Here is a 23,143-nt window from a genome sequence, read left to right as displayed (position 1 = left end):
TATATTTTTTTAAAGGATGTGTAAAAAGTTAATATGATTAAGCAATTAGGAATAGAATTAGCAAGAATGTCTTTGTGCTTCTTTTCCAGTTTTAGTTCTCACTTAAACTTCTAGATCACCACTTTGCATTGGTCAAGCACTTGCAGATTTTCATGTTCAGAGCACACATTTGGAAAAATTGCTTGATAGCAAAAAACTTTCCCTTTAAAAAGGTTATGTCTATGATTTGCCTAACGCCTTTATCTAGAAGTACAGAGCTCTGTGTTCCTTTTTTTGTTTCTTTATGTATTCAGTCTCCATCTCTGCTGATTTTGACGGTGCCCTTTCTGAGTTTTCTATAATATTTCCAAAATGGACTTATTCATATCATATACAACGACCGTTGTTCTAGGGATCTGTATTGTTAAGTACAAGATTTGACTATATTTAGTGAGTAAATATTTATCTCATAAGGTGTTTGCACAAAACCAAGTAATTTAATCTTAGCAGTTAAAAATGAAAGTGATTATATATAATTTAATCATAGTTAAGTGATAAATGTATATTAGTGCGGCTAATATTTTAGCATATTCAGAACATATGGGTTGCAATCAATGTGGACACAGAAGACATGAAGCCAAACCAACCAAGATCCATCCAGCTTCCAGCCTGGGTTTTCTCAATTAAAGTTGCTTCTTTTTTCCTGCTCAACCACCCAATATGTTCTACTAGTATATGTATTTATGCCAAGATTTCACAATCTTAAAGTCAACTGTTTAGACTGCCCAATTGGAGCGTCTATCCTTAGTAGACAAAAGAAAATGTCAAAAGCCTCTTACAGAAGAGAAAAGGACAGGTTGATAACAAATGAGAGACAACATGTTCTGGAGATTTTCTTCTTCTTTTTTTGAATTTTGATTAGAGGGTTGGACCAATAATAGAGGGAGTTGGCAACAGGCAGCATGTGTTGAAATTTAAAGCAAAGAAGGATACAGTCAATTAGAAAATAGTTTTATATTTGTGTCTCTATAATCTATCTGGTTCCACTTAAGAACTGGAAATGTATCTTATCTTGAAAACAACCTGATGTAGCTGCAGCCTGCAAATAGGTGTTTTTTCTGCTTTAGACTTTTGTTTTCTCAGCTAGTAGTTATGGGAAGCAGTTACTTCTTGATCATCCTTCTGTTGAACTTTCTGCAGCTTCTTTATCCTTGTGTTTCACTTCCCTTGTGTACTGATTCAAGTAAGTTTTTGCTGTTGGTCATAACTTCCCATTTGCAGTTATCTATTCTTGTTCTAATTTCAGTTCTCTTGATGCTTTATAGGGGCTCCTCTCCCTCAAAAGACTCCTTTGACTTTCTGCTCCTACAATGGAACCTCATGCTGCAGCTCCAGTGATGATAAACAATTGAAGAACCAATTTGATGCTATGAATATTTCTGATTCTGGTTGTGCTTCTCTTGTAAAGTCAATCCTTTGCGCGGTAAGAAGATCCATGATCTGTGCTATTTTGTATTATCTTGCTAAATGTAACTGCTTGTTTTGAGTAACCATCACTAACTTAAACAACTTAAGGTAATTAATGTCCTTAAGATTCATGAACATCTAGTTATTTCCTATTTTCCTAGTCTTGCAGCATGAATTATATAAATATGTGTTTTAGGATACCCGTTTAGTATTAAGGACCTATATTATATCCATAGTTCGTTAGATTGTTAATTATTTAAATGCTCTTTTTATATAAAACCAGAAATTTGTGCTATTTAGAAACTCTGCTGAGGTCAAAAGACTCAATTTCCCACAATCATCTGTATCAAGATGGCTCTCGAGATCCTTGTTCTGATTTATTTGGAAGCTATGAACTTTCATTTTTCAGACTTGCAAGTTGTACCTTGTGTAACTGGTTATTTAAGATGCTATGACTAGAAATATTACTAAAGGATTTGCTGTCCAAATTATTAATTTTCAAATGTGCATCTACCTTCCTTATTGGGTCTTGATGTATGGACTTCTGTATTTTCACCTTCTGCAGAAATGTGATCAATTTTCAGCAGATCTCTTTAGTACTAGTTCTGCTCCGAGACAACTCCCTATACTGTGCAATTCCACGACTACAGCAAATTCTAAGCAAACTAGACAAGTTACCGATGACTTTTGCTCTAAAGTATGGACGACATGTCAAAATGTATCCATAATGAACTCTCCCTTTGCTGCTTCCTTGAAAGGTCAAGCTCCAACACCTGTAAAGTCCAATTCCACCAAGTTGACAGATCTATGGCAATCACAAGACGATTTCTGTAATGCATTTGGAGGAGCTGCTTCTGGTGTTGATGGAACAGTATGCTTTGCTGGGGAACCTGTTACCTTAAATACCACTGAACCTCCAAGTCCTCCAGGCGGTTTGTGCCTCGAGAAAATAGGAAATGGTAGTTACCTCGACATGGCTGCTCATCCTGATGGCTCTAATCGTGCCTTTTTCTCGAATCAGCAAGGAAAAATATGGTTGGCTACCATTCCAGAAGTCGACTCTGGAAAGGTGTTAGAGCTTGATGAAACAAATCCTTTTCTGGATCTAACTGATGAAGTTCATTTTGACACTCAATTTGGTATGATGGGGATTGCATTTCATCCAAAATTTTCGCAGAATGGCCGTTTCTTTGCTTCGTTCAATTGTGATAAGCAAACATGGCCTGGTTGTGCGGGAAGATGCTCTTGTAACTCAGATGTGAATTGTGATCCATCAAAACTACCTTCTGATAGTGGTTCTCGGCCATGCCAATATCAATCCGTTATAGCAGAATTTACTGTTAATGGGACTGCATCCCAGCCTTCACTGGTAATTTTTCAGTCTAAAGGAGTAAACTTTTTTCCCTTTTTTATTTGACTCTGAATGATCATGAATAAGTATGATTTTTCCAGGCAAAAACTGCCAGCGCGAAAGAAGTCAGAAGAATATTCACAATGGGCCTTCCTTTTACATCTCATCATGGAGGCCAGATTCTTTTTGGACCTAAAGATGGATATTTGTACTTTATGATGGGTGACGGTGGAGGTACAGGAGATGCTTACAATTTTGCCCAAAACAAGAAGTCGTTGCTTGGAAAGATTATGAGATTTGATGTTGATAGCACACCGAGTAAGTTGGGTTCAATTTCTAGAAAAGTACTGTACACCTGGAAATTGTATCTCCTAAAATATGTAAAGGGCAGCCCGATGCAGAGTTTTTGGCAGAAATCATCCTTCAACTGTGGCCCAAAACTAGAGTACATCCTTGTGTAATAATAGTGAACAAAAAACATCCCTTAACTATTCAAAAAATGGCAAGAATCATCCTTCTGTTAATTTCCGTTAAGAAATTAACAGCTACAACCAAAACATGTGCCAAGCACGTGACTTCCCCCCCCCCCCCCAAAAAAAATCCCCCTTCACTCCTGATTCTATCCCTCTCGAAGCTATCTCGCTCTTCCATATTCAGTGAAATTAAAGCTTCAAAAGCTATACGTTCTACGTTTAACTTCAGAAAATAACTAGAGCAACAAGATAAGTTATTTTCTTGAACAAGAATTGAAGCTAGGGCTATTCTCCATTACTTATCTTCCCACACCTCACAAACAAGATAAAAGCAACAATAGCCATTGAAAAAGATTTGGCTTTTCCCATTGTATGGAGTAGTATTTTTGCTATTTCTCAAACTAAACATCTTCCTCATTCTTAAAAGTTAAAAGCACCAGATCTTGTGGGTTGAAGCATAAGAAACAATTGGAAAATGCTGGCTCGAAGTTTAAACGGCCAATCATCCACACCAACTATGGTATTATTGATATTACAGATCTTTAAGCATTCGATAATATCATATACAATAGCTTTCACATTAACTTATATTGATATTACTGAATTTACAAAGTTCTAGTAAGTCTTTTATTTAATATAAAGGTTTATTATTTTAATATTTATTATATTCAAAGAAAAATCAAGTTTTAGAAGCCTAAGCTTCGGTGAAGGATGAAGACGAGATGATCGGGAAGGACAAAATAGTGAGATTGGGGGAGGGGGGGAGTGTCACGTGCTTGACACATGTTTTGGTTGCAGCTGTTAGTTTCTTAACGGGAATTAACGGAAGGATGATTCTTGCCTTTTTTTGGATAGTTAAGGGATATTTTTTGTTCACTAATATTACACAAGGATGTACTCTAATTTTGAGCACTTGAAGGTTGTGTGTGTGTATATTAAAAAAAGGGCAGCCCGGTGCACTAAGCTCCCGCTATGCGCGGGGTCCGGGGAAGGGCCGGACCACAAGGGTGTATGTATGTATATATGTGGTATTTCAGCAAGAGGCTATTTCCACGGCTCGAATTTGTGACCTCCTTTACATGTACTGAGTAGTATTTTATATATCCATTTACATGTGCTAACTTTGATGGTCTTGCACCTGCTCTAGGCTATCGTACTGCATGTTGTAAATAGATTCTAAACGGCTAAATCTTTGTAGTCCCGATTAGAAAATAGCACTCTCTTGTCTTTGTAGTCATCTTTGCCAAGGATAAAGCTCTTTGCCAACAGATGCATCATTCCTGATCTTTGGAAAGATTCTAGCTGCTTATTTTTCAACTAATATGACTAGCAGCAACTGGTGAAAAGAAAGTAATATGCCTTCTGGAGGAATGAGGATGCAAGTTTTCTACTGGTTCTGTGTCTGTTCTGCCTTATTTGCAACTGTGAAGAATTTCTTGCCAAAAGTCTCCGTCTGTTGATCCACGTGTAGTTTCTAATCCTGTGAAAATGAAGCGTTTTTTAGTCAGCTGAGTCGCCTCTTATTTTGTGTGCGATTGTTTTAGGTGCTGAAGAGATTAGCCAGCTTGGTTTATGGGGAAACTACACCATTCCAAAGGATAATCCTTATATTGAAGATAAAGAATTGCAGCCAGAAATATGGGCACTAGGAATGCGAAATCCTTGGCGCTGCAGCTTTGATTCTGCAAGGCCATCTTACTTCATGTGTGCAGATGTAGGCCAGGTAATGTGCAACAATTTTACTCCCCATGCAGTTCTCATAAGACATGTATGTTTTAACAGCTAATACCATGCTCTTTAATTCTTATGTGTCCACCTTCAAACTCCACGTTAGATTTATACGAAAAATCCTTACATTTCCTCACTCCAGAAGTTTATTTAGTTGGCGTTGTGGCATTGATACATTGGATCTATTGGTACTGTATGATTTTCCCATAGGATCACTATGAAGAGGTGGATATAATCACCAAGGGAGGAAACTATGGCTGGAATATGTACGAGGGTGCCCATCCATTCGCTCCTCCAAAATCACCTGGAAAAAATATATCTACGAGCTCAATAAACCCAATTTTCCCAGTCATGGCTTATAATCACTCTGAAGTAAATAAGAATGAAGGGTCAGCCTCAATCACTGGTGGATACTTCTATAGGTCCATGAGCGATCCTTGCATGTCCGGAAGGTATGTCTACTAATTCAATGTTGTCCAGGTCGAATGTTACTGTTTGTATTTCCAAAATTTTGTATTATATACTTTTATGTTTATGACATACATGAACTGTTTCAGGTATCTGTTTGCGGATTTATATGCAGGTGCAATGTGGGCAGGCACTGAAATCCCTGAGAATAGTGGAATATTTAACACAACCAAAATTGCATTCACTTGTGCTGGGAATTCTCCGATAAATTGTGCCTTGGTTCCAGGAAGTTCAGTTCCAGCTCTGGGCTACATTTTCTCATATGGTGAGGATAACAATAAGGATATATACCTCCTAGCAAGCAGTGGTGTATACAGGGTTGTTCGTCCTAGTCGTTGCAAATACACTTGTGCTAAGGAAAATGCCACTGACTTTGGCACCCCAGCTCCTGCTACTTCCCCTCCTTCAGCAGCAGTTATGTTAACAGGTTCATACAAGAAGTTAGTACTCCTCATGTTGTCTTTTTGGTTTATGGTGGTCAGTAGTTGATTCCAGGATACTGTTTTAGCTATTCATGTATAGAAGAACTCAATAGGCTACTTAAGTATTACTATACAATTATGCTCTTTTTGCTTTCTTTCAGCTCATTGTATGAGTAGTATTTATTGTTTCTGGTAAATTAATTTGAAAAACACTTTTGAGCAGCAATTAGTATGTAGCCAAACTTTTAAAAAGCGTTTTAAAGTATATTTTTCTCAAAAGTATTTTTCAATAAGTGCTTTTGCGAAAATTATTTTTTTCTGTTTTTCAAAATCTACTTATGCTTCTGTTCAAAAGTATTTTTTTACTTCTAAAAGTTTGGCCAAACACCTTAACTTTAGAAAAAAAACTCTATTGACCCCCCCAAAAAATAGGCCACAAAAAAAGCTTGGTCAAACATGCTATAATTGAGGTGTGAATCAACTATATAACTCAGAAAAAATAAATTTAGTTTCAAAAACTTTAGCGGATATAATTAAACTATTGCTAAAGTTAGATGGAACGTATTTGCAACAGCCACATTGTATAGATCACCAATCCGAGGATCAAGGACGATAAGTTTTTAACAATATTTCTGGATCATTTACGAATGCTATACAAATTTCCATTCATCTTCTATGTTTTTCGCGCGTTATTTTTCTAATTAATCTAATCATATTAACTGACCGTTTTTAAATTTGTTGACATATATCTATTATCTCTTTAGTTTTCCTTCTGAAAAATGGTTGTATCAAGAGTAATAGCTTGTTTGGCCAAGTTTTTAAAATAAGCTTATTTTGAGAAGTGTTTTTCTCAAAAGTACTTTTTAAAAAAAAAAAAATTGGTGAAAAGTAGTTTGTATTTGGCTAATTAATTTGAAAAACACTTTTGAACAGTAATTAGTGTTTGACCAAGCTTTTGAAAACTGCTTCTAAGTGTATTTTTCTCAAAAGTGCTTCTCAGAAAAGTACTTTTGGAGATAAGCTACTTTTTTCTGCTTTTGCTTCTCCTCAAAAGTATTTTTTTCCCTTCCAAAAGCTTGGTCAAATACCTCAATTTTTGGCCAAAAATACTTTTGGCTTTAAAAAAAAATATTTTTAGCCAAAAAATAAGCTTGGCCATATTGGCTATAAGAGAGATTAACTACTACGTGATTGTTAAAGCAAGGCAAATGAGTCCTTTTTTTTTTCTCTTTAGTTTTCTTTCACTTTATTTTACTTTTTAGGGGATGCTCTTTTAGTTTGATTTCATTTGGGGTTAACTCGACAAGACATGAAAAATGAAAAGATATGATGAGGTTTGAAAATTATGAAATATACCTAGGATAGGATCAAACCTGACATAATACCATCATTACCACTTATACCCCATATAAAAATCACCATTATGAGTTTATGTCTCACATTGTATGAATAACACCAACATGAAATTAGATTCCAAATTCATAATTGATTTGAGAAAAGTATGTATAACAACAACAACAAAAATAATATATTCAATATAATCTTATAAGTGAGGACGTGAAAGGATAGTATGTATGCAGATATTAGCTCTATTTTGTGAAGGTAGAGAGTTGTTTCCTATATCGGCTCAAAAAAAGCAAAATCATAGCAGTTTAAAAAAATAAAAAAAAATAGTAGAGAAGCAAAAAAAAAAGCAATAATAATAACAAGATAATAAGATAATCGAAGCACAAAAAAATAACATGCAGTAAAAGAGTTTTAAGGATAAGAAAATACAAGAATAATATTAATACTACTGGTATAGGAAAGAAATAGACTTGACTACCTACTAACCATCTACCCTAATTCCCAACCTCTAAACCCTGCTATCAAGGGTCATGTCCCCGGTAAATTGAAGATGTGCTATGTCATGTCTAATCACTTCTCCCAAATACTTCTTCGGCCTACCTCTACCGCTCCTCAATAGGCCGACTGGAGCCCAAGGCTACTAAAGCAATGGCCTTAGGCCCCCAAAATCTATAAATAATATATATAGTATTTAATAATTATGCACTATTGATAGAATTTTTAAATCATTTAGTTAAAATTGTTATAGCTAAAGTTTTACACATCTTAAATTGTAGTTACCAGTTATTTCATATTTTTAATTCGTCCCAACTTAAATCGATTACAATGTTAGTTTAGAATAATTTTTCTTAATTCTTTGAGTGCCTTTGTAGATACTTTTACTTTGACAAGTAACTATTAAAATTCTTCTTTAATATTGAATGACTCTTAAATATAGTAGTTACTACAACATTATTTGTTTCAACTTATATTTAGAATTAAAAGTGCTAAGAGAAACTGTATAAGTAGATGAATACTCTATTTGGCAAACTCAATCATGTAAAAAGTGTTAATACAATTACCTTTAACAATTTGTATATCACTTGCCTCGGTTTAAAAAATTTTCAAAACTAAATCAATAAAGTTCAACATGATAACACAAGAGAGATTAAACAAAGGGATTGTTACACAAATAGCCGACCAGATTCAATGTTTACTTTTTCTAGCCGGTATACATAGATATACAATGATTATACACAATTATACCTATATTATACATGAATTATACTTATATTATACATTCGTCAGCTATTTTTAGTTTGCGGGAGTAGGTGGGCAGCTATTTGGGTTAATTTTGGTTAGACGACAGTAACAATAGTTAAAACTAATTATAACTTCTTTAGATTTCGATAAATTATAAGAGTAAAAAAAATTAAAAAAATTTATGACCTCACTTTTTATTTTCGCCCCATATTATGTCGAGTCGCCCCTTCTCCTCATTCCCACCATCTGCCAACCTCTTACACCTCCTTACTGGAGCATGTGTTCACCTCCTCTTCACATTTTCGAACTATCTCAGCCTCGCTTCCCGCGTCTTATCCGCCAAAGAGACTACTCGCACCTAATCCCCAATATCTTTATTCCTAATTATATCTCTCATAATATATTTACACATCCATCTTAGCATCCTTATTTTTGTTACTTTTATCTCCGCTTCCCACCGTGTCCTTCCATGTGTGTCAGAGAATAAAACATACATAGCACGCGTCTTATTTTTAACCCACAAGGAACACAAGTTTATGTATGTATATACAATTGTCTATCGTATTGATCAGCGGCGGATCCGCGTTTTAGTGGTGTGGGTGCTTAAGCACCCATTGTCTTTGGGTAGGCTATGTGTATTTTATGTGAAATTAATGAAAAAATCAAATATAAGAGGGATGAGCACCCACGAAATAAAAGTTGAGCTGGGTGCTTTGGTTTAGAGATTCAACTGTAGGCCTTTATTTTGTTTGTTTCGAGTTATATATATATATATATATATATATACATGCACTTTTGTATGTTATATATAAGAAGTATATAAATTCTATACACTTTTACGGCTATGTGATAAATAATCTTGGTCACGAGCTAAAAGTGATCTTTGCTCAAAAATATATTATTGTGAACATTACAACAAAAACTAAATGGAGTACAATATTTGGACAGTAAAAGTACTCCATCAATCTCCATATTTGAAATATTTTTAAGTGATGTAGTATAAAGAAAGGAAAACGAATTTGAAGGGGAAAAAAAGAAAGCAAAAAGGTAACAAAATATGGAAAAATAGCTCAAATAAGGGCAACCGAAAAATAGAAAAGAATGGAAACGATCAAACAAGGAAAGGTCTTCCCCATCGCAAAACATACAAAAAAAAACACTTACCCCTCCAATATATATATATATATATATATATATTCGACTATTATTTTGAGAGCGGTTATACAATATTATTTTTCCTATTTTTTTGCATTGAATTGTCTCATTTTAAGTTTCAAATAGTGATACACTTATACTATGCGTCAACTTAAGGACAATAAAGCACCAATTACTTTCGCCACTGTTACTAATGAATCATTCAAGACTGTTTTAAAGAGTCTTCCTTATTTCCGCATGATATCACATTAAAGACGATCTCTTAAATTACCTGTGTTCACTCTCTTTCTGAATAAGAAGTTAATCCGTTCATGTATTTCTCATTTGAATTTTACATTCATATACTACATATTAAACTTTATTATTCTCCCTAATTAAGTTTTAACTTAATTTCATAAGCATATACAATTCACCAATTATATACAAATTAGCATTAATGAATATCTCTTTTATATTATGAATTGACTAGAGAATCAGTTATTTTTCATCCCTGCTCTCTCTCTTTCTCTTTCTCTTTCTCTCTGTCTCTCTCTCTTTCTCTCCTCTTCCGTTCTTTCCCCAATTTTTCTTCCTTCATTTTTCTATGCTTTTTATCCTCTCTTTTTTTTTTCCAGAGAATTAATCAATGAATTTTAATTGTTTTAATATAGAGTTTTAACCTAGCAATTTTCTTTCATTTTTACAATTGGTATTCGAATGAAATTGTCAATCAATAAATTTGAAAGTGTTTTGATTCTCCACCATTGATAGCCATTAAAAATTTTTAAAACTTTGAATTCGAATTTGGGTTTTCAAAAACTATTATTTGTTTGGATTGGGTGTTGTTGCAAATAATTGGGAATATTCTTTGGAGTTTGTATCTCAATTTTTGAGGGTATTTGGTGAAGATTAGACTTGATTTTGGCTGAATTGCAGATTGAAACTCGAAGAAGAAGAAGAAGAAGAAGAAGAAGAAGAAGAAGACATGACATACGATATACTTACGAAATCGTATTTAAGTTATATTCTGTTGTAATTATTGTTGTATGAAAGTTAAAAAATAGTTGTTTAATATATGAATCGTTGTATGAATAGAACTTTTAAATCAATAAAATTTTGACTATTAAATATATTTCCTTATTTGAATTATGTAAGAATTTCTAATATATAAGAATTTAAAAACAACAATTACACGTTGATTTAATTGTCCAACGAAACTACATCCAAGTAACCATATTTGTTTACCAATTCCATATAACCAGAAACTATATCCAAGTAACCATTTTTTGTTTACTAATTCCATATAACCATATTCTATTTACCAACCACCATACTTTTAAGTTAAGAAAATTGCTTTTGTTGTCTAAGTAAAGATTATATGGTTCCTCTTTTAGTTTTTATACAAAGTTGGAAAGAACAAATTCTATGTCCCTAGGTTACAATTTGTTTTTCATTACCATGTAAAAAATAGACTTATAAATATTAAATAAAAAATTAAGAACAAGACTCAACCCGAGAAAAAACCCAGTTTTTAAACTTTTAATTTATTATGTTATAAAAAGTAGCTTTAATTTATTTCCTACATAAAATATTTATTTTAGAATCTCGACAAATTAAATCAAATTTATTTAACACATATTGTTTACTAAACATAATACATACTGCATTGTTTACTGAACCTTCATCTAAATTAGAAAAATCAATCTTTAAATATGTAATTCTCTAATATATATACCATGTATTTTTTTATGTCGAGAAAATTTTTAAACTTTTAATCTCTTTTATTATAAAAAGTAGCTTAGCTTCATTTTTCTACATAATTTATTTTAGAATCTTGATGATAAATCAATTGTCAAAAAGTTACCATTAATTTTAAAGTTTTATTTTTTTTGGTAAGAGGGGAAACCCGCAGCCGCTACAACCTCTGCCCTTCGGGTGAGCACTATGTGCGCACTAGGTAAACCTCCCCCTGTGTAATAGCATGCAAATCATACATGGGATGTAAACCGCACTAGGCAAACTCTGTGCGATAGGCTCATCCTAGAAGGTATTGAGGGGGGATTCGATCCCAGAATGACCACCCTCCAAACCAAATGACAACCCCGAAGGGTTAATTTTAAAGCTTCATTATGAATGCATTAAATATCCTTTTTCAAAACTTTAAATTATTATTTAGTTTTTCAAGCTTTTAACATATTAAGGAAAATAATAACTATTTATAAAGATCTAGATTTTTTTTAAAGAACAACTTCCTCAAGACCGGCCTAATTCAGTGACTAGAATTTTATGAAAAATATATTATTTAATAGATTAGAATTTCAAGAAATATATATTTGGGAATGTAGAAGCGCACTATAGGATAAAAAATTAGATAAATATTTATATTCAGTAATTAAGTTTTATAATATTTTGATGAAATAGCCGTTATACAAATTCTGATGTAATATAAATACTTATAGCATGTTTGGCCAAGCTTCTTTTTGGTCAAAAGTTCTTTTTTTTTTATACCAAAAATACTCTATATTAAGGTATTTGGCTAAGCTTTTAGAATGAAAAAAGTATTTTTGAGTAGGAGCAGAAGAATTTTTCGAGAAGCAGAAAAAATAGCTTCTCCCTAAAAGTATTTTTTCGAAAAATATTTTTGAGAAAAATACACTTAAAAGCACTTTTTAAAAGCTTAACGAAATACTAATTACTGCTCAAAAGTGCTTTTCAAATTAATTAACCAAACACAAGTTGCTTCTCACCAAAAATACTTCTTAAAATAATATTGTTGCGAGAAACACTTTTTAAAATAAGGTGATTTTAGAAGTTTGGCCAAACAAGCTATTAGTGTCACTGGTCAATTGATAGTCCAAATTTATATTACTTGTATTCTAAAGAGATATTAGGCGAGATACAACAACATAACGTATTTATATCTCATAACTATAATAAAATATTTATAGTTACAAATATTATATAACTAATTCAACTAAATTCATCATCTTTGCATGCACAGAAGATACTAAAATTCAGCTATTGTTTCAATGTATGCACCAATTTATTATTTTAAATATATTCTATATTGATTGACGCGAAAGACACGTGCAACGTACGTACACTAAAGCTACTACTTATTAAAAAGAGTGGAATCTATAATGGAGAAAACGATGAGAATCAAAATGTTTTGAACGCTATTTGAGTATATCACAAAAACTCAGGTTAGCGCAATTCAACTCCATAGAATTGAGGCAGAAAAATGAGGAAAGAAGAGAGGAGACAAAAGGGAAAATAATGTAATTGAATCCCCTAATTTAAGGCACTAATTATGGATTGTATATAATTTGTAAGTAATTCTTAATTTGTAATATATAAAACTAGAATAATTTTAGTAAATAAGCTTCAAATATTATATAGAAAAGAAAAAATCCCTAAAAAAATAAATTGATTTCTTTAAACACTTGGGGGAAAAAGCCACCAAATGCTCAAAGGCTATATGGACTCCAAATATACGGTAATTGTTGCCTTGCTCATACATGTGTTGTAATACAATTAAGCGAAAAATTCACAAAAATCTTTAATAATAACACCCACTATGTTTGAAGGATTTATCGGCTTGCATCAACTCCCCGAACCTCAACATAATTGCGGATCATTAAAAAAAATTCTGGGGGTCGGTCTCCTAACTTGGACCTATATAATACAATCGATCAATAAATTCACTTTTATCATATTTTATATATCACATTAGATAAATATCATCACGAAATACTATTGACTTTCAAGATATATTGATGGTGAAATGATAGACACATAAAACCCAAAATCTCATTCAAGAGAGCATAGAGGTTTCAAAACGGTGGAAACAAAAAGTTAGAGAAACAACAGAAGTAGTTTGTGTTGTATTTTAATTTTAACGATACATAAACACAATTAAACCTAAGTTATCTAATTTAGCTTCTGTAATGATCAATGGAATCTCCATGTGGTCAGGGATTTTTGGTCTCCCCAACCTCTAACCTCTTTGTATGTAACAAAAAAATTATAGGGAACAATCCTACTCTCCTATTTTTCTTTCCTTTTAGAGGCTTAAAAATTTGCCAACTTTTGTCCCTTTTCCCATACTTCATTAAGTTGACCAAACATTTTTCCTGTCAAATATAAAGCAACGTTATTGCACGGCGTCGTTCTGAATATCCTTCATTCTTCCAGTTTCGTGAAAACCCTTGCCCTGAACCAAAGTTGTTAAATACATTCACAAATCACAACACACATTCCAATTCCGAAAGTTCCTAAATTCACCGTTCCAGTCCTAATTTAATCCAAATTCACCGTTCCAGTCACCAAATCCCACGCCACTCTCTCCCTTTACCCCCAAAATATTTTTCTCAGATATCCCTAAATTCTCTTTCTCCTCCCTCTTCTTTCCCTCTCCCCAAAAACAACACACAATTTCACACACCCACAAGAACTAAACACACCAAAGCTCAAATCTTTTTTTTTTTTTTAAAATTATCACCCATCATTATTACAAGATTATTACCCATGTTCGATTTTCTTGGATGATGCTTTCCTTTTTTTACAGTAGCAGTAGCTGGAACCTCTTCCTAGATATTGCAGCTGTCGATAATATTTCAAAATTTTCTTGGCCAAAACCCCAACTTTTGTTCAATGCAACCCCACGATCTCCACCTGTAAACCCTCCCTAGACAATCCCTTCTCCGATCCCCCTCACTATCATGTCCGACCCACAGCCCTCCTCGATCCAACACGATACAAACAATACCCACTCGGAAAGCAAAGCTGAAAACAACTATAACAACAGTAATAGTAATGCTAATAACAGTAGTAGTAATAATAATATAGTTGTCAAGAGAGAGAGGCCGGCGAGGGAGTGTACGAAAAGGGCAGCGGCGAGGTTACAGGCGGCAGCAGCGGCGGAGGCGGAGGCTGCTGCTGCAGTGAGGAAGAAAAAGTCTGGAGTTAGGAAAGAAAGGTTAGCGGCTAGGTTATTGAGGGATGAGGAGGATGAGGAGGAGAAGTTTCTAGAAGGTGATAATGATGATGAGGAAGGCGAAGAAGACGGGTCGCCATCTTCGTCAAGGCAACAATGCAGCAAGATTGTCACACAGCTTGTGGGAGAGCCCGAGCCTTCGCAGTTGCCACGGTGGAACCTGCGGTCCATGTGGCAGTTAGCTTCCATATTGAATTTCTTGAATGTATGTTCTTAAAGTTTGTAACTTTAAGTGTTATGTGCATTTTTTTGGTGATAATGCTTACTTTTTTGCTTTTATGGGGATTTTAGGTTTTTAGGCCTTTGTTAAATATTAGAGTGGAGTTCTCAGCGGAGGAATTTGAAACAGCATTGATTACTCCAAATGATACACTTGGTGATATACATATGCCTTTGCTAAAGGTTGGTGATTTTGTCGTAATTCAATTGCTTTTGATGCAATTTGAGCTTTTACATACTCAGGTTTGGTGCTGCATTCACTTAGTATTTGATGGTTCCTACTTAACTCTAGTTCTCTTTGGTGTTGTGGCGACTCCTTATACTAAGTGTAATGGTTTTTTGTATTTGTGAACCTTTAGATTTTACTCTGGAAAGTTGACTTGCATTATCTGTTGCTTGAAATCAGAAAAAGAGTTTGTGCCCCACTTTTTAAACTAGAATTCTCTGCTCTCCTGTGTCTTTCTCTTCATTGGAAGTGAGGATTTCTGCAAAGTTTGCACCTTTTAACCTTTAATGCTGTTAGAAGGGTCATGAAACTACTTTGAGGACTATTTGTGTAGAGACATACTGATTTGCGATTATATATATAGCAAAGTCCTGTAATCTGTATGAAAATGTTTCTCATGAAACACGTAGAATTAACTTCAGAGTGACTTTTTACATGCATACCAATGCAGCTATACCTTGAAATATGCAGTTGGTTTGAAGTTAGCATTATGTAGAGAACCATCATTTTCAGTCTCTTTCTGGTGATGGACTTGTGTCTTTTGTGGAGCTAATCCTTTGATATATGTCTTTTCCCTTTGGTCCAGCAAACTTGCATTCAACGGGCAGGGGGTTGAGATAAGTAGTAGCATTTCCTATCACATGGTGCTGATGTTGGGCATTGTAGGTGTTGGTTTTAGATAATTACGTACTGTTTAGCAGGTTAAGTATTACCCTTAAATGCTAATAAAGGTCTTGTGACTTGGATTCTAAAAGAGATGTCTCTTCACGGTAGACATTTCATGCCTGTCACACTTCAAGATAGGGGTGGGACTCGGTGCCTAAAATGCATTATTATGTTTGAGGAAAGCATGGGGTTTACTTCATTACACGTTGTATCTTAAGTAGCGGTAGACAATGGTGATCTTTTCTTGATATGATTAAATGAGCATTAATGATTAAGATTTCTTTTAAAAACTGATGGGTGAAGGCCTTGATTGGAACATAATAGCAGTACTTTGCTGATCCGGATCTCTTTGTGACTTCTTGGTAGACCATGTTAGTGGCCTTATGGTTTGCTAGCCTTTGTACGACGTAGAGGTTAGAACCCAAAGAGGTGGTCTTCTTTGAGTTGGGCATATGTCCTGCTGATTTTCACATAATCGAAGGAGAAAACCGTACATGTGTGGTGCTACTCGTGATGGAGAAATGCTGTGTGCATACACCTGTTTACTACTCTTGTTCCCTGTTTAGTCAGGTCAAACTTAACTCTTTTGAGGAAGGTGTAGTGTTTCAGGGGTTTTGCATTGAAATTTCGTGCGTGACAGAGCAAGTGTCCGAGGGAGGGATTCCTATTTGCTTCCAAGTAAATATGATTCCTTTGGGGGAACAACCAAAAGAACGATGGATTGCATTTGGGGTGAACACAACTCATGAGAATGATTTAGCTTTTCAAAGTTGACTGTTAATCCATCCCATGCTTGACAGATAACAAAAGTCTGCATTCAAATCAAACATTTTTAGGCACACAATCTTTGCCTCCATGCTATATCCCCATTCTTATTGTCTTTGAGCTTCACATTAACATTTAATGGTTAAGGAGACTGGTCTGTTGATGCTTTCGTCTAACTGAATTTTACGCTCTATAGGGAGGCCATTTCAGAGATATAATTTTGCTCTCCTTGAGCTTTATATCAAAGCAGTGCTTCTAATATTTCAGTGATTTAACACTCAATAAAAGAGAAGATGTTTTGATGATTTGAATCACCACTGGTACATGTGTACACACATTTCATCCCCAGTAATTAGACTAACGTTTTTGTGAGTGGATTTACTTAAAATGCTCTTATATTGAAATTCTACCAATTTAAGGTTTTTCCATTTTCTCATTTCTATTACTTTTCCCCATCTCTGTAGGCAATTCCACCAGTTACCCGAGTGGCACTTGGACACAATACATGGATTACGGTTTTGTGCAGGAAATTAAGAGATTGGTGGCATTGGGTAACTTAACCATTTGAACAAACTGAAGTGAGCTTTAGTTGTACATATTTTTGAATAACTAACTGATAACTTTCTGCAGGTTGCTGAAGGGGAACTACCTATAGTCGCTTCACATGGGTGAGTTAGAGAGGTTTTTGTTCTTGAAGTGCATTTGGTTTGTGTATGTACTTATCAAAAAAAGTTTATGCATGCTAACTAGCCCCTTTGAATTTTCAGGGCTGAAATTGAAGCTTATAATGCACTAGATCCTGCAGTTCGTGTGGTGATTTTGAAAGCATTATGTGATATTCGTGTTGAGGTATTTTGCATCTAAATTTTATTTTATCTTTAATTCTTGCCATCTACTGTGTTATTTCCAAGCTCACTTGGTTCCGGAGACAGGTTTGTGATTAGCTACTTATTATATTTGGGTAATCAATGATTTTTGAAGACTACTGATTTCTTAAACCATATTTGTTACGTTCTCAGCGGTTCAGTTTGACTTGGTTTAATTATCCAGAAAAGATAACAAAATAGCTACTGAGTTATCATAATTGAATCAGACATAACTTTGTTCTTTAATTTAGACACTTATAAACTATATGAATCTACCTGAATTTGCAATCTTTCCCATTGCAATCAACCAAAAAAGTATAAGTTATAATCATAGGCAGAGATTGATTCTGTTTGACTCTTGATTAGTGAAATTGGACTGCCATTGTGGATTGACGACGTAGTTTTCTTAGAAGTATTCTCAGGCATTTGGTACATCTCATAAAATGAAGGGTATAGTAGTTTTGGAAGTTCATCATTGTCCTCTTTCAAGTGGTGACTCTTCTCCAATTACTAGACGTGTCTAAGTTATGTTAGATCTCTTCTGGGATTAAGTTTAGTTTCACTCTATGGGGCCGTGTTTGCACCCCAACAAAAAGGAAGCAGAGAAAAGAGGGGAAAAAAGGAAGAAAACTTGACTAAACAGGACTTTCCTGCATCATACAGGCATCTATAGTGTTTATAATAGAGCATTTATTCTCAAAAGAAGAAAAGGAAGAGAAGCAGGCACTTCAAATTACCAAAAGGTTAAGCTGGGTGATTGTTAATATACCTTTAGCCTATTTTTCATAATGTGGTCTAAGTGGTCTTCAATGAGATTCAAATATCTGGTTTTGGAATCTTCTAATGCAGCACATCATTGCACCTAAGTGGTAGAGATTGGTGCACCACATGTAATTTTCTTCCGTCAATAGGAAAAGAGAAGTATAAAAAGCATTCTAGTCCAAAGATCAAGGATTAGATGGAATGTGGTGAGGCAAAGTTCTTTTTAATTTATAAACAAGGATGTGATGAGGCAGAGTAGTCCTTTAACCCCTTCTTGAGCACCTAGTACTGGATAATATACAAACTTATGTAGCTTTCTCTGGATTTTATGTCTAACCCTTCTGAAGTTTTTAATTTTTAATGTCATTTGAGGTCCCAATATTGTTGGTTATTTTGCAGCAAGAAGATATTCGTAACTACATAGACGACTCCTTGAAACAAGGTGTTCGCCTTTCACTTTTCCGAAAAGAACGTATTGGCGGTGATTCTCATGGAATTTCGTACTGGTAGATAACTTCACTCGCAATACTTCCATTTTTCTTAGATATTACGTAATATTGTTTATAGGTTCTCACAGCACTAGGTGGAGAATAGATATTTCCTATGGTGGATGTTGTTCACTGCAAAAGTCTCTTTGCTTTTAACTTCATTTACAGGTATGAGGATGATCCTGTCATTGGGCATCGATTGTACCGAGAGATTAGAAAGGTTGAGGTCAAGAAAGGAAAGGGCAAGAATGTTCCGGCAATACCTAACTCATGTTACCAGTGGGAAACTGTTGCAACTAATTTCGATGAATTCGGGGATGTTTCTGTAAGTTCTCATCATGGTCTGTTGCTTATATATCCATTATGTTATAATTCTTAAAAATGATTGTCACAATCTCCTGCGTCTGTGCAACGATGCTTTGAGAAGAATTATAGGATACTAAGGTCATGGATTCGTTAGTATTAATGTCCTTAAAAGGATCTGAAGATCTTTGAGTTCCACAATCATGCTTAATCTATTGTGGTTTTGGTATCAGATTAAAGGTAGTCCCTTGCTCTGGAATTTCGCTCTTTGCTCTCCTATCGTATACCGGTGTTGTCAAAGGTGCGCTTAAAGCGCGCTTAAGCCTTGAAGCGAGGCTCAAAACATGTTGAGCGCTTCGCCTCGCTTTGTGGGCGCTTTAGTATCGCATCAAGGCTCTTAGGCATACTTTTACTTGCCAATGAGTGTAATCCTGAAAATGCATCATTAAACAATTGATATTTCACTTTATCGTAAATTTTTTTCAATTTCTTTGTCCATATATTTGTTATTCATGCTTATAATTATTAGTCTTAGACTACATATACATATTTTTACTTTTTCTCCAGTTGCGCCTTTTTTCATTAAAGCCCACGCTTTATTTGCGCTTTGCACTTTAAGCCCCAACAGACCTTAGAGCTTTTTTGCGCTTTTCACCTTTGATAACACTGCCATATACTCCCTCTTTCAATTTATACTCCAATTGTTTGATTTTGGGACGTCTCAAAATATACACTATTTGATTAGTATTATTACTTTATACAACTTTTATAATTTTTCTAATTGTCAAATTCGTTAACTCTTGAAATTGTGAATTCTGACTCTCCATCTGTCCCAGATTATTTTGATACTCTTTCCTTTTTAGTTTGTCCCAAAAAGAATGATACCTTTCTATTTTTAGAAACATTTTAACTTTAAACTTCACATTTTACCCTCAATGAGATGATTGAGCTAGTGCATATAGCAAATTTTGAGAGTGCTGCATTGGTGTATTGGATAGACACTAATAACTATAAAGTAAATGAAATCACAAAATTATCATGATTCTTTTTTATCTCTTGATAAGAACATAAACTTATTGAGATTTACCTTGCTTTCTGAAAAAAAGAGATAAGTTCATATAAATTCATGAAACAATAAATATGAGTTTGTCTACAAGAACTCACTGATGGAAGAGAGATACTCTTAATACTATTAATCAAGCAAACTCATCACAGAAAAGTAATATTATACTCTGAGATGTTTATTTAAAACTTTTTAGCTCTGACCAATGAATATAGGAAAACAAATGCATCATGATGCTCAACTTGCTTCCATTTTTTTACACTCAAAAGATGACAAACAGCTTTCTTCACAGGGTAAAAAAAAGAGAAAAAACAGGCAACTTTTGGATTTTTCAGTTTTACCAAGAATTGGCACCAAGAAAAGGGCCTAAACAAACTAGGGAAGACTAAGAACTATTGAGATTTTAAAACAAAGAAAAAAAGAAATAATGGGAAATACAAAATGAATAAGGCAACAGTGTACTATGTTACCTTCTCAAACAAAGAATTTAACAGTGTACTGCAAATAAAATTTCAAACAAAGAGCAGTTACATCCACGGAAATCATCTTTGGTGGTCTGGTAATCAACTCTACACACGTACATCTTTTTGTCCTATCCCTAGAAGATTATTTTTATTTGAAAATGTGGTTGGTTGGTTTTTTATCCTTTATTAACTGCGTTGATAACTTGTCAACTTAAATCTGGGTCAAAAGGCATTTCCTTTTTTGATAATTGCAGTCTGAATGATTAACTGTCCTATTTCACTTCGTGGTTAAGCTATGTTTAGCCAACAGCAGGTCGAAAACGGTTTGATTTGAATTAGTAAGATTTTCAGATGAACCTTGCAATTTCCATTTGAAAATTTTCGCTCCCTACTAAAATGAAGCAATTTGAAAGTTGTAACCACCTTTTGTTTGGAGGACATCCCTCCCAGCTTAATGCCACCGCTTTCTTTAACGTTATCCTTTTGCTCCATTTTCCCTATTTTCTTCACTTTTTGTTACCTTAAGCGCTATCACCTCATTGTGAAGTCCCTTCATTGTGACTGCAGGAGAAGCTATTCTCGAGTAAAAATAGAACAGAGGCTTCTGTTGGAAAGAAGTTGAAAAATGACATGCTTCCTGAGGTTGAGAGGGTCCACAAGGTAATCTATGATTCATTGTCCCAAGCTCTGAGCTGTTCCGGTTTTCAGTGACTTCATATTATGGGACTACCGGTACTGAGATTGTGTTTTGTGCAGAGGAAAGAGAAATTGCTGAAGAAACAACATAGACAGGCATTGATGCTTGATAACATGCTAAATATGGATGGTCTTGGTGGTGGACGCGCCTTGCGGGGTAGGAAGCCTGTGACCTACACATTTGGTAAGTGCATTTTATTTGGTCCTGCTTATGTGATGGTCAAGTATTTGACGTCTAATTGGACATTGGGTATTGCACAGATGATTACGATCGGTCAATTAATGAGGCTATCAAGCTAACCAAGTAAGGATGATTTTCTATTGGAAAGTCTCTCCCCGTCTGTGTCTTTTGTAATATGCTGACATGTTTGTTCTTTCCTGTCTCCTTTCAGGAAGAATCAACCATCCCCAGAACCTATTTTGAGGAGAGAAGCTGCCACAAAGCATGAAACTACTACAAATGGTAGATTGGGTAGTCCTCCACACTTGTCTCAACATGTGTCTTTCAGAGTGCATTCTCCTAAATCACCTGAATACGATGAATATGACGAAGACAATGAAGATGAACTATTAGATCGAAGGTACTTGCTCCATGTGTTTTGAGATCTCTTTGGTTCTTTCCTTAATTGACTAACTGGTACTCTTCTTACATGCAGCAATCGTAGGAGGCAGAGACCCCAACGCTATTCTGCATCAGAGTTTGTTGAAGCATTATCTGAAAATGAGGCAGATATTGACAGTGATGATGATATAATGGGTGAAGCGGTATATGATGAAGAATATTTAAGGAAACGAAAACATCGGAAGGTGTCAAGTAGCTCGGAAGGAGATGATGAGTACCACTGGGATGAAGAAAATCCTGAAGATGAAGAAGAGGAGGATGAAGATGAAGCAGATTCCCTAAGTGCCAGTGACGAGAGCGACGAGCCACGGAGATTTAAGAAACTGCCGGGCCGCACAAGAAGAGAAACCAAGTTGAGGTCAGTGGGCAACCTTCAGTCAGGTTTAAGACGCAGTAACAGGGCGACCAGAAACCGTATCAATTATAGCCATTTAGAGCTGTCAGAATCTGAGACCGAGTCAATGAAACCTGAGAAGTCAAATGGATCCGATGAGCACTATGATGCAAGTGATAATGCAGAGTTCTCAATGGGAAGTGAAAACACAGAGGAAAACAATGACAATCAGGAGGTGAAAGCTGAGCAACCTGTTGATGTACCATCTGAGATGACAACAGCAGATCAAAACAATGTACCAAAGAGAACAAGCAGTCCAGATCAAGATGATGTTGAAAGTGGAGGGAAAAGGCGCTTTCTTGATCTTAATGAGCTTGCCCCAGGTTCTGGATTTGATGATGGTCCCAATTCAGTGATGAAAGATGAAGGTCCAGATGACTTTTGATGTTTTACTCTGAGATCCTGTTGCTTGTAGTTTGGTCTTGCAAGCTGATTATCTGGTAGTTAACTCTGGAATTTTTTAGTCCGCTCCACGATGGAAGCAAGGAGTATCCCCCCGGCGAATTTTGGCAACTGTGACGCAGTTTGTTTATCCCAAGGGGAGCTTAATCAGAACTGAGAAAATTATGTAGATGATGTAGTCATTTTTTAGCATTTCTACATTCACCTATGAAAAATGGTGGGGGCATTTGGAGAGTCTCTTTCTTGTTCGCTGTACAATAACATTATAACTAATACTGTAACAGAAATATCACTTCTAGATGTTTAGAATCATTAATTTAGCGAGGTGCTTGGTATCATTTTCCTCCAACAGTCGCTCAGCTCAGATGTTGAGCCTGCTGATAGTATGACTGAATTCCAGGAAGTTTGTAATGCTTGCGCTGTAATGTTCTCCAAATTTTGGGTTTGTGTTACACAAGTAGTTCGATGATCTTTTATAATTCCCACGCTGGAGCCTCCAACCAGTAATGTCAAATACAATAGTGACGAAAACCTTGTGGTCTATAGCTATTGCCTTTCTCCCCCCCCTGCATTGTGTTATAGTTTCTTTAGTTTCAGGCG

General features: G+C 35.0%; 2 protein-coding genes across 4 annotated transcripts; both read left to right on the top strand.

Moving 5' to 3' along the window:
- The first annotated feature begins 63 nt into the window (after positions 1-63).
- On the top strand, positions 64-6,048 carry LOC107764350 (HIPL1 protein). Of its 3 annotated transcripts, none has more exons than XM_075251661.1 (8): positions 64-212; positions 1,180-1,222; positions 1,305-1,462; positions 2,012-2,815; positions 2,899-3,115; positions 4,815-4,993; positions 5,209-5,450; positions 5,582-5,743. In XM_075251661.1, exons 1-8 carry the CDS (start codon positions 153-155, stop codon positions 5,601-5,603), a joined length of 1,725 nt encoding a protein of 574 aa, XP_075107762.1. In that variant the 5' UTR covers positions 64-152; the 3' UTR covers positions 5,604-5,743. The 3 variants fall into 3 exon arrangements, with proteins under 3 accessions (XP_075107762.1, XP_075107760.1, XP_075107761.1); XM_075251659.1 differs by having other exon boundaries at positions 69-212; positions 5,556-6,048; XM_075251660.1 differs by lacking the exon at positions 1,180-1,222 and having other exon boundaries at positions 73-212; positions 5,556-6,048.
- A 7,792-nt stretch (positions 6,049-13,840) lies between these two features.
- On the top strand, positions 13,841-23,022 carry LOC107777602 (DDT domain-containing protein DDR4-like). The gene is made up of 12 exons (XM_075251658.1): positions 13,841-14,812; positions 14,899-15,009; positions 16,948-17,034; positions 17,114-17,151; positions 17,251-17,332; positions 18,511-18,617; positions 18,768-18,924; positions 20,997-21,089; positions 21,186-21,309; positions 21,387-21,429; positions 21,518-21,706; positions 21,782-23,022. Exons 1-12 carry the CDS (start codon positions 14,333-14,335, stop codon positions 22,524-22,526), a joined length of 2,256 nt encoding a protein of 751 aa, XP_075107759.1. The 5' UTR covers positions 13,841-14,332; the 3' UTR covers positions 22,527-23,022.
- The last annotated feature ends 121 nt before the right edge of the window (positions 23,023-23,143 follow it).

The sequence above is a fragment of the Nicotiana tabacum genome, chromosome 4 (genome assembly GCF_000715075.1).
Source record: "Nicotiana tabacum cultivar K326 chromosome 4, ASM71507v2, whole genome shotgun sequence".
Lineage (NCBI taxonomy): Eukaryota > Viridiplantae > Streptophyta > Magnoliopsida > Solanales > Solanaceae > Nicotiana > Nicotiana tabacum.
This window is presented reverse-complemented; position numbering and strand designations above follow the sequence as displayed.